The sequence below is a fragment of the Schistocerca nitens genome, chromosome 4 (assembly GCF_023898315.1).
Source record: "Schistocerca nitens isolate TAMUIC-IGC-003100 chromosome 4, iqSchNite1.1, whole genome shotgun sequence".
Lineage (NCBI taxonomy): Eukaryota > Metazoa > Arthropoda > Insecta > Orthoptera > Acrididae > Schistocerca > Schistocerca nitens.
In genome coordinates, this window is record NC_064617.1 from 369,874,646 (window position 1) to 369,886,958 (window position 12,313).

Sequence of the window (12,313 nt, forward strand, 5' to 3'; positions counted from 1 at the left end):
ATCTGCCCCATACTACAAATAGGTTTGAAGCAGTTCCAAATACTCCATGGTTGAGAATCTAATACTGAAGATCAATACTTGTGAACTAAATGAACTCTGAACATGAAACCAAACCTGAAGCATTTGTGCTTGAATTGATCTTACGTAAGTGAATTTGAATTTCCACCTACAGTATGAGTCCCCACACATGTAACATCATGCTGTGTGTGAATGAAACCTTCTGGAGTGCACTAGGAAGTCCAGATTAAATGTCATATTGTTCTATTGAAGGAATCATGCTATTCAGTTCAATCGCTGTGTTCAATATTTACTACCATGTTTGTATAGTTATGACATCTTGTGATAAATAATTAATGTGTTGTTTTATTTATCTCTGCAACTTGTTTGAATGATGTAATACATAACAAAAATGAAACTATTCAACCCCTTTAAACAGCCATGCATGACAGCTATGCTAATGCTAGATGAGAATACTCTCATATAAGGATTATGGATGTCAAGTTAAGTTCTGAATTAAAACTAAGAGAAACCATCAGTGAAATGGAGTGAATTTAATTATTCTAACTTGTTCTATTCTGTTCACTAATCTCAGATATCTTCATAATTGCCACATTCTGTTTTCATAATAGTAAACACTGTAAATTGTGGGAGAACACGTAGAGAAAACTAGTTACCAATTGAAGTAATTATTAACAATCCGAACTGTTTATGTATATGTTGTTTTATTCTGATGCAGATTTTGGTGTTGGAACATTTTAAGTAAACAAAATGTGTGGTAGGTAAGTAACTATCTGAACACCATGTTATCAACATGAGGGCTTGGAGAGCAACTGTTTCTTCTTTTACAGATGGAATGGTTGATTGCTCAGATAGTGAGTGCTGCTCACATCCTTCTTGCTCAGATCACATAATGTGTATAGCATCAAGTGATCCCGTTGAGGTGTTATTGCGGAAACAGCCACCGTCTGTTACAGCATCGTTCTATCAGAGAGTCAAATTTCTCATTGAAGAAAACAGTGTTCAGAGCTATGCCCATATTGATGAATACAGTGAAAGGTAGGGGAAAGTCTATCTCATTCACAGCTTTTGTAAATCTTTTGTTTGATTTTGTTATTCATTACTGTTAACATAAGCACATACAAATAAAGTGTAGAAACAAAGATGGAAATTCGAAGTACTCTCTTGATGGTAATTCTTTCACACAGACACATTGTTTTTCATGACAACCATTTTTTGTGAGATAAAGAACTATTACCTTATGAATCTCTTGTAAAAAAAGAGGAGGAGGCACAATTAAACAGTAGTGTCTAGTTGTTTTTGAGCATTTTAAGAAAGCACAGCTGTAAGTTATAGGGTGCTCGGTATAATGGCTTCATGGCCTAGAATGATCTTGGACAAACAAGACAAGAAACCAAGAAATTTCACTTTCAGTAACTCGCTGTGAATAATGATGAAGTTATACTGTTTCTTATCATGTTCTTATCAATAACAATGTGTCAGGATTGCTCTGTGGACAAAGACAAGATCATTTCCTTCCTACAGTTGTTACATAACTGTAGAAGTTATTCACATGATATATGGTAATAATATTGAAAATCTTAATCTTTTTGTGTTGTATGTGGAACATCTAACAATAAATAATTCCATCTTTGTTTCATTGAAAACTTAAGCCTTTTATTTGAAAGATGTGTTATGTTTCTTTCGACTACTGACATTAACCTTTCCTCCAGTAGCTTTTCAATTTTTGTTTATCTTTATTCAGTAGCTATTTTCTTTTCTTTATTTTGTCATAACAGTTGACAAGAAACACGTTAGTCCCATCTTGAATCAGTACCACTTCATGTTATTCCTTCTCCTGATCCTGTTTCCAGTTAAGTCTTGATATGGGGAACCATTTTCTTCCTCTGTTAAAGCTTAATATAGTGGATCAGAATTTGATGTATTACCTCTAAAAGTGATAAACCAGCATCTCAATGAAAAGACAAAACTATTGCACAAGTGGGATTTCAAGATAAATACAGGGAAATTGTGGAGTATATATGAACTTTTACAGAATCTGTCACAAAACAAAAAATTTCAATTCACAAGTTTTAAGCGTTTTGATTTAGTTTCAAAAATGTTCTGTCACATTTATGAATATTGGAGTAATTAGCAAGCAAAATTTTAGCCATGTATATATATATATATATATATATATATATATATATATATATATATACACACAAATGCAATAAGATATTAGCGAGAGATGAGGTTGTAATAATTAGATCTTGTAGCACGGGAACTAAACATTATTCTGATAACTGACTGCACAAATTTTTATTTGCTATTTGTGTTTATCTGAAATTAAAATATCCACATATATTCAGTTGTTTTTTGCTATGTGACTCCAACAAATTAAGTTTTTATGAAGTACTTGAGAAACGAGCAATGATTTCTTTTGGTTTCCTTCATATCAAGACTTAATAATACCCTCAACATTGTGTGTTTTGTCTAGTGTTTTCCCCTTTATCATTACCAAACTAACTTTTTGTGTGTTTGTCTCAGTGTCTATGTTAAGGTAATCATTTGAACTAATAGGACTCTTAACTGGAACTTGGATAAAAACTGTTATTACTTGGTACTTTTGTCAGAATAGTGCATCAGATATACACATTCTAGCTTCACTGGTACAGCGAAGGGAAGAGTTTCCCAACAAATTAATTTCTTAGGAAATGTTCTGTCTGCAGAGACAAAAAGAATCTGAATCTCGTTTCCAAAATAGATTCTTCAGTATGCTGTACCTTCACTATGGTACTTCAGATTTTATTTCCATATCTAATGGAAAGTGTATTTAAACAAGAAGTATATGAATCTTAATGACTGATGGCCACATCAATGATACATTTACATTGTTGGATACAAAGTCATAAGACAACCTACTCAAATATGAATTTTGTTGGAAAATGTACTGAAATGTTCTTTTCAGCGGTCACATGAATATTAATACCAATCAAGATATTTGTTAAAGATTGGATCCCTTTATACAAAGAATTTCTTTGAGCATCTGAGATTATATACTTCAGGGATTGCTCCCATGTTATTTCATGTTTATATGTTAGTTTGTAATCAGTTCGTTTGATTACTGAACTTAGATCCACTTAAAAGAATTTTGCCCCAGTGCTAGACCATTGTGCACATACCATATTATAAAATTTTGCTGCCTTCCAGTGGCATATTCAGGTTAACACCTTACTACATGATCTATCAGTGTTCAAAAAATTGTTCAAATGGCTCTGAGCACTATGGGACTTAACTACTGAGGTCATCAGTTCCCTAGAACTTAGAACTACTTAAACCTAACCAACCTAAGGACATCACACACATCCATGCCCGAGGCAGGATTCGAACCTGCGACCGTAGCGGTCGCACGGTTCCAGACTGTAGTGTCTATCAGTGTTATTAATAATATATGAACTACTTAAGAAAGTAAATTTCAAATCTTTTTTTCTTTATAAATTGCTCCCACTCATGATTTTAGCTGCCCTTTAAGTTTAGAAAAGGAAATTCGATATTAATTCTTAACTATTTGTGTCTTAGATTAGAAGACCATGAAAATAAATACTGAAAATCTGTATGGAGAAGAACGAAGCAACCAATACTCTACAGTTAGTTTACCCAGACAATGGACAGAGTCTTCAGTATGCTCTTTCCATTGGACAGCCACAGAGAGTTGTCACTTACAACATAAATGAAGCTTTCTTTGTTGTCAGACAACAAAAGTTACATATGAGTTTGTCATGTGTAAATGCTTTGGTACAATATTTTTGAGAATTCATGGCATTTATTCTGCTTCTGACCCTCACTTGCTGAAAGCAAAAATTAACTATATTCATGCCTGTTAAAAACATTCTATTTCTTTTCTGATTTCATCTCCCATATTTCGTTTATACATTTGTGCTGATTTGGATTAAATTCTATTCTTCGTACAAGGTGCTAAATTATCTCATGTTGTTTTTTCACATCTTCCAGCATTACTCTTTAATAGCAATGTGTCAGTCTATATCCTTGTTCTGTCACAGATATAATGAGAGTTATTTTTGCATTCCTTGTCAGGACATAATTATGTTTGACACTATTTTACTGTTTGGTTGTATTGTCTGTTCCAAGAGCTATGCATTTTATGTTGCCCTTCAGCATCTATTTTTAATTATGTGTGTGCTGCTATTTCAGTACAGAAAGGAAAGTTGACTGAACATTATTCTTCCTTGAATATAATGCATAATATTCAGTCACTCTCCAATTGCATCCAAAAACTCTTTAATGATCTACATGGAACTCTAACAATCAGAAACTTGATTTTTTTGTTGTATACCAAAATTAGTTACCTCTCTCATCATGGATTTAATACTGATGCTGTATGTCACACAGTGATAGGAAATCACATGAGAATGAAAGTGAAATCTGTTGATTTTTGCGCTTTGTGATGTTAATATGGGATTGACACACATTTATGACCACAATCAGTCTTACATGATGAGGAGTAATGAGCTCCTTTCTTACATCCAACCCTATGGTGGGTCAAACTCAAGTTTCTCCAAAGAAAATTCTTGTACCATTTGAATGGCAGCTGTTTGATTTCAGAATGCTGCTTTAAATCATATTGCATACACTATTTGGTTTCCAATAATTAATTTTCCATTTTGTGAGAGCTAATTAAATTCCGTACTTAAATAAATAATGTTTTTAAAGTTCCATATACAAAGATTATTTGACATAAAATCATACATATTGCTGTTCAGATTGTTGCTTGATTTTCAAAGAAACTGACATCATATCTTTTCACAGTGAAATGAAGTATCAGTCATACCATGTATGAAATTTATAGCTTCCAAACTGACACTAAATGCTCATACATGCTTTCAGTTTTCTATCTTTCAAAAATTTTTAACTCCAAAAGTTGTTTGTTTCTGAAGCATAAATATTCATTATCACTAGTATGAAATATGTTCCTACTTGGTTCCATTATGAAAAAGTTACATATTACAATTTACATATATAGGCCTAATGGTTCTTTAAATTATGGTTTCATTCATGTTACTTATTGTCATCTGAGAATCAGCTTGTACACAAAATTATGAATGGTGCATTGCGAAATGGACATTTCAGCCTACATTTTTAAACATATTTGATCATAATTTATATTACAAGCATTTTGGCTTGTGTTTCTCTTTAAATGCTTCTTATTCCAGTTTGAAACTGTTACAAATGCAGTTGTCAATGAAGAATATGTACAAAGAAACAGTCTGTTGCTAAACAACAGAACTAACAAGTACCTGAAGATCTCTTTTGTCTGTTGAGGATAGTCCACAATATGTACAATATCTCTTGTACAATTTGTGCTTATAATAAAACTCGACCAATTAAAAAAAATCTATAAGGCAATAATTTATCTAATTTTCATACGATAGTGACAAATGAAACAGGCCGTCATAGCTATATCTGAGAACTAGATGGAAATAATCTTTAAGATTTATGTGTTGTATGCAGATAAAAAAAAAAAAGAAGCAAACCAACAACAGTTTTGAAATTTTCTGATTTCACCCTGTTGACTGTTCCTGGCAAGTAGATCCAAACAACAGTCTAGTTACATAATTGTGAAATCAAATTATTTTATATACATTTAGAGCTATACCTTCTAAGAGGACTACTATGAACTTAAATGCAGTTATGTAATTTTAAGAAATTTATATGGTAGACACAAGTGATCTTCAATTTATCACACATAAATAAACAAAACCGTGTGCTCATAGAGCCAACAACATTCATAAATGCCACCAGTGTTCTCAATTAGAAGAATTTATTCACATAAAAGAAATGCTATAAAGTGACTCTGAAAGTAGTTTCCATGTTCTGCCTGAACCACTGTTTGTTGTAGTAAGTTGTGTACGTGTCTAAATCATTTGTCTCTTGATTTGTGTTCTTTTCAGTCAGTGAACTACTTGTGTCTGTCATGTAGATACTGTCATTTGTATAATTTTTTTCTCAGTCTGTGTTTGTGTGTGAATGTCTTTGTTTATGATTGTGTGTTTGTGTATCAGATCAGTGTTTGTGGAGTCTTGTATTTTTCTGTTTGTTAAATGGAATTCAATACAATCAAGCATTTCTGAAAAACATGTTGTAGTTTTTGTTGATGTCAAAGTGTCAACTCATATTGTGTGTGGAAACTAATTATGTAGGACCATTGTAAACTAGTTCAAAGTTAAATTTGCCTGATGTGAGGAGCAATTGGTTATACCTCAATAATTTGAAAAAGCAGACAGTTCCTAAATGATAACCAGCCAAATAGTTAGTTATAGACTCTTTAACAAGTTTTACAAATCATCATTTTTATGACTCCTTATTTTAAAAACTATCCCACATTTTGTAGCATCTCCTTCACTAAAAAATTTTATTTACTTCTGTATCACTCATGTTATGTTTTGTGACACAGTACAATAGCAACAGATTGAGTATTTTATTGTGAATATGACAGACACCTTTGAAAGTCACTGAGTATATTTCCAAATTTATATACCACAAACTTCAGTATCAAAAAGCAAATATTTATTTGTGTGTATCTGATTCTTGGAGTTTTTATTATATGAAGGTTTCCACAGTTTCATACATAAGTCACTAGCCCCAAAATTTTTCACTTGATGAAGGACTGTTTAGGTGTGTAATGCAGTCTTCATAATGTTTAATGTAGAGTGCTGAGTAGATTCCAGTCACAGTAGTCACTTTTTTATCACAGAAGGAATCATAGGTTTACTTATGATATTTTAGTGATGTGTAAAGTTATAAAATAAAATAAAAGCATGCTGCAAGTACAGTTGCATTTTAATATGAGCTGGCAAATGTTGCTCTAACTTGCTGATATCAGAAAACGTAAATAGGAGTCTCCTGTTGATAAAACAAGACAAGAGGTAATGATAAATTAATAATAAGAATATGTATTGTGGCATTGAGCTATGGGCACATTAGAGAAACTAGATAGAATAATATCGTTTGAAGCAATTCCTCTTATGGGTGTACCTTTCGTCCATGACTAGATGCCAAGTGTGAAAAAATACTAAAACTAAAGTATCTCTGATATTTTTGTGAATGCATTTATCTTTGTGTTTGAGAACTCTAACTGTATTTATAGTGCACTTCTTAAATGAAAATGGCTTACTGTGGATTTGTACATTAATCTTCTAAATAATAACTCAAGCCTATGAACAGGCCCTGAGTAATGTTGCTATTCTGATTTATCTGGGATTGCTATCAGACCAGTTCTCCACCACATCCTACCATGATGGTAGGAGGTGGACAATGAAGAACAGAGCAGGGTTGTGGCAGCAAAATCATGGATCCAGAATATGAGGACACTTGAGCCAACACTGAGTGAAATTGTGACCCTGATGCCTGCTCTGCTCCTTGTCCAGCCTCAGAGTCCCACAACCGAACTTCAAAAGAGCGAGGCTGCTGCCGGCTCAGCCAGTCAGGCCACCAGTCATGCCCTCTGACCAAAGATTAATACCACTGAGTGTAACACAGCCTATCAATTCACACCCTGGGAAGTAGGACTGTTACAAGGTGTGTGGAGAGGAAGGGGTGGAAGGCTACCTGCTGTGACAAAGGGAACTGATCATGTCTTCTGCTGAGAGAAGTTTCAGATTCTGGTGTAGCCCCAACCATTGGCAAAGCAGTCCTATGCCCTTACAAGGAAATAAGAATGACCTGCTTAAAACTCAAAATCTTTTTAACTGTTGCTACTGTTTTGAGTAAATTAAAGCTTCTCTCAAAATGACAGCAGGGAAAAATCCAGTACCATATTTTGGTTCCTCAATACTTTAAGAATAATTATAATTATGTCGTTTCTCTCTCAGAATTTTTTTATGGGTTGAATCACAATTGAAAATTAAAGGAACTATAAATAAAACTGGTAGCAAAAAATGGATACACAAATGTGTTATTCATTACCATAGGGTCCTGAATCTGTAAACAGATCACTTGATTTATTATTATTATTAGTCTCTTTCTTTGTTTGAGGCCTAAGGCACATACAAATGTTCCAACACATGGCATTACATGTTTTTTGGCTATAAATTGGTCAATCAAATTAAGAGAAACAAAATGTAGAGGACTCAAGTTGTAATTCCATGATTGTATGATAACTTTTAAACAATGAGAAAAATATTGATGGAAGTTTGGCTGTTAACCACTTCAGCCAGACAGTTGCGTGTTTAGCTCACAGGGAATAAGCAAGAGAATGAAAACATACTTCTATGAGCTTTGTAAGCAGCAATATAATGTGAAATGTTATCCCAATTTGTTCATGTCATATTTAAGAATGTGACTCATTAGCATGCATGTATAACATCATTGTTAGAAATCTCTGGGCAGAGGATTTAATAGCTGGGAGCAAACCAAGGAATTAATAGCTGGGAGCAAACCAAAAGTCTGTTGAGCCACAATTTGGTATTAAATTAACAGATGAAGAAGTTATACCTAGAGAGAGTCTGAAGTACAAAATTATCTGGCTTTTATGCATCATGGTGATGGCACTATGCTATAGTAAAAAAATTAGTACCAATGTTTGATTGACAGCTTATAGATTCAAGGACAAAGTCTTCCACATTTTTGTTTTGCTGTATGTATTTATGTATGGGCCATAGGTGTTTCTTAGCTCTTCATGAGTTTCAATAATGCTTTACCTTGCAATAAGAGTATTCCACAGCCAACATAGTAGTTGGTCTCCACTCCTGTAAAATATTTAAAGTATTCACTGCAGGGCACAATAGTGCCAGACCAACCCATCCTAAAACTTTTCTTGTGCTGGAGGTGACATGTCACGAGGAGTGGAAGACTGTGCACAGGAACTAATCATTAACCTGATTTCAGCCATGTGATGTAGATGTATCCCATTTTGCTATCTGTGATGCCCACATCCTTAATGATGGCGACAGTTATTCTCTCTCCCACCCACCCCCCCTCCCCAACACACACACACACACACACACACACACACAGAGGCAATAAAAACCTGACTCAAAATCAAACAGAAATTGTGAAATTCACAGAATACGTATTTTATTCATATTATTGCAGAAAGCACACTGGTATTTTTCATTACTTTGTTCTCTTTTTTTCTCTTGGCTACACAGTTAATTGTTTATCCTGTGGCTTCACTGACTTTATGAAATTCAGATTCAAGACAAGAACTTTTTGATAGTTTACATATCAATTGCCTCTTACTATATTCTAACATGAGCTGACAAATTACTTTCTAATCATCAAGCTGTGTTGTCACGTTCTTGACAGTATAATACAATGAGCTAACTGTTAGTTAGTAAATTTTGGACATTTGAATAGCATTGCACATGCACTATTTTAAGATTTCAAGCAATTAAAAAGTATTATAATAGGGTTAAGTTCACTTAGTGTTGTAACTTTGTCCAAAAATTTCTGATGACAAGACATTAAAAAATAACAAATATATCATTCAGTAGCATTGCAGGTAAATTGAACCTACCCCAAAAAGATGAAATTTGGACCTTACCATTTCACACAAACTTGCGATAATGCAATCTTGAAAGGAAAAAGCAGTTCTGCTAGTTTTGATTTGATTCTTGTTACTCGTAAAATGTCTTTCTCATAAGTCATCATTTACATCCCCTTACTTGGTGTCTCTCTCTCTCTCTCTCACACACACACACACACACACACACACACACACACACTCACTCACTCTCTCTTACGAAAACCATAACTATCATGAACATTTGCTTAATATTTCTGGAAGGCTGTTAGTTATTTCAATAATAGAGTACTAGGTAATATTCAGTTACTGTTATTGTCCTGTGATCTCGAAAGCTCTAGTCTTTAAGATTATATCTACATTAATCAACTTTAGTACTCCTTCATATCAGGCAATCATTAGTAAAAATCTCATGTTTAATGAATTGTTGTATTTTATTTCACAAATGCTTGATTTGTATTTGTTTGTTTCTTTTTTGGTAATTTGCTTACGTCGTAACGTCCTCTTCTTCTCATTACTCCCCTACATTGTAGTCAGTTCTGGAATTCATTTACACCGCGGTAAGTTGGTCCCAGATGTTCTTACTTTACTGTTCATTATAAAAAAAATCAAGAATGATAGAAAAATATTTTGTAAAGTTGAATATAACAACCAAGAGTATTTTTCTACATATTAAATTCCTCTTCTTACACGTACTATCTTCTTACCTTTGAGTTTTCACACACATTCAAAAATGTATTTGTTAATATTTATTTCAGTTTTGTTTTATAACACAATTTTAATGCTGCTATGTATTTTTCATATTTTTGTATGATTTAAACCATTCATATTTTTTATACTTGTCTTCCTGTTAATGCTGCTTGGCATATTTTTCATATTTTATTTAAAACTAGATTTACATCTGAACTGACATTGATATAGCAAAGAAATTTTGTACTGATGACAGGTGGAACAAAATAAATGCTATTGTTGGAGTCAGTGTTCAGAACTATGGCCTTTGACTTTGACCATGGCTTGATTAAAAATAATTTCAGATATGACAGTTGGTCTGTGTAATGGCAAGTTCAACTCACTGCAAGGACATCAATTTGTAATCATGACAGTTGGCAAAGAATCTGAAAAATACTAGTTAAAATGCATCGTTATTGCAAATGTGAAGCATCCATAAAATGCAATGATACAGTGCATGCTGTGTATTTGGATCTCTACAGTATGTATTTCATATCATTTGCAGTATTTAATACTGTTGATAATCATAAAGGCAAAGGATACTGGGGTCATAATTTATCTACTCATCTATTAATTCCACATAACTTATTACTTACTTCTATAATTTTGGTTGTAAAATTCTTCCATTATACATATACTGTATGAAAATGTACTTTTATATTGTTCAGAAAGTGACTATCCTTTTGGATTTTTTCCAGTGAAATATAACTAAAAATCTTCTGGATTCTTAAACTCTTTTCTTCTTTGTTTCTCATGTTCAGTCCTCAAAATTATACTAAAGAAGAAACTTTATTTGTGAAGGTGAAATTAATGAATATCATTTGCAAATATAGTTTCTCATTTTACACTTTTCAGTCTAAGTGTGTTGGAAGTATTGTCTTCACTAATGAATATCAGTAACTCAGAATGCCCACAGAATTCACTTCTGTAATCTATTAGTGTTTGAAAATATTTGTACCATTGTGGTCAGATCTCATTATAATGTTTTTCATCATAATTTCTGGGACAACATAAATTTCAGTATATTTTTCCATTCATTCTATTAAACTAATAACAAAAGAATTATAATTCAACTTTAATTTCATATTAAAGTCTGGCTAGTATCCTGTTTTCAATCATTCTGCATGAACAATGTTACTTGGGACAGTACTGGAAAAGATCGCACATGACCTCTGTTGATAAAATGGTAAATGAATTACAAATCACTGTCCCCAGTGTCACTCTGTTGCTGTATCCTAGAGTATATTCTTATCTTGAACATTGTTGTTCCCAAAGGAAGAGAAACTTCTCTCAAAAAATCAGCATGGGTTAAAAAAATATAACTTAAGTTTAATATAGAGCTTGTTTCACACAAAGTGGAAGTAAATAGGTACAGTCCATCTTCTTAGATTTGTGAAATGTATTGAACACTGTACCACATTGTTGTCTGATAACCAAGATACAATCATACATAATACTGTGTGTTCGAAAAAGAACTCCCTAGTTTTAATGTGTCCTAGAATCTGTACAAAGTGACATACACTATTCTAGTTTGTGGTGTTTGGTTCATCAACTCTCCAATTTTGGCTCCACTTCAGTTGGTAGGTCTGCTTGACCTTGAAACAGCACCAGTGTTGTTTTTTTCCTCTATTCCCTCAGTTCAGTCCAGGCGTACGTGCAGTGCAGTGCAGAACAACTCCACAGTAATGTGTACTCCGCAACAGAAAACGCATTGTGTTATTTGGCTTGTGGAAACGGAGTCAGCTATAACAGTGCAACGTAATTTTAGGCATCAGTATGGTGGTGAACCACGTACAGCAAAATCTATCCATCATTGGCTAAAGTCTTTCACGGAAACCACTAGTGTTTTAAAAGCAAAATCACCATGTAGACCGAGAACTTCTGAAGATGTTGTTGAACAGATCCATGTTTTGTGTGTCCAGAGCCCAAAGAAGTCATTGGCCAGATTTAGTCTATAATTAGGAGTGCCTAAAGGTACTGTGTATGATGTTGTACATACAAGACATAAGTTGCATGCCTACAAATTGTGACCGGTGCATGAAA

The 12,313-nt window shown here is 33.4% G+C and overlaps 1 protein-coding gene across 1 annotated transcript in view; it reads left to right on the plus strand.

Moving 5' to 3' along the window:
• LOC126252108 (teneurin-a) overlaps positions 1-12,313 on the plus strand; it is a 352,713-nt gene that overhangs the window by 187,608 nt on the left and 152,792 nt on the right. Inside the window, exons 10-11 of the mRNA XM_049952972.1 lie at positions 849-1,056; positions 10,075-10,101. Coding sequence (XP_049808929.1) covers positions 849-1,056; positions 10,075-10,101 — 235 coding nt within the window. The remainder of the gene's footprint in view (positions 1-848; positions 1,057-10,074; positions 10,102-12,313) is intronic.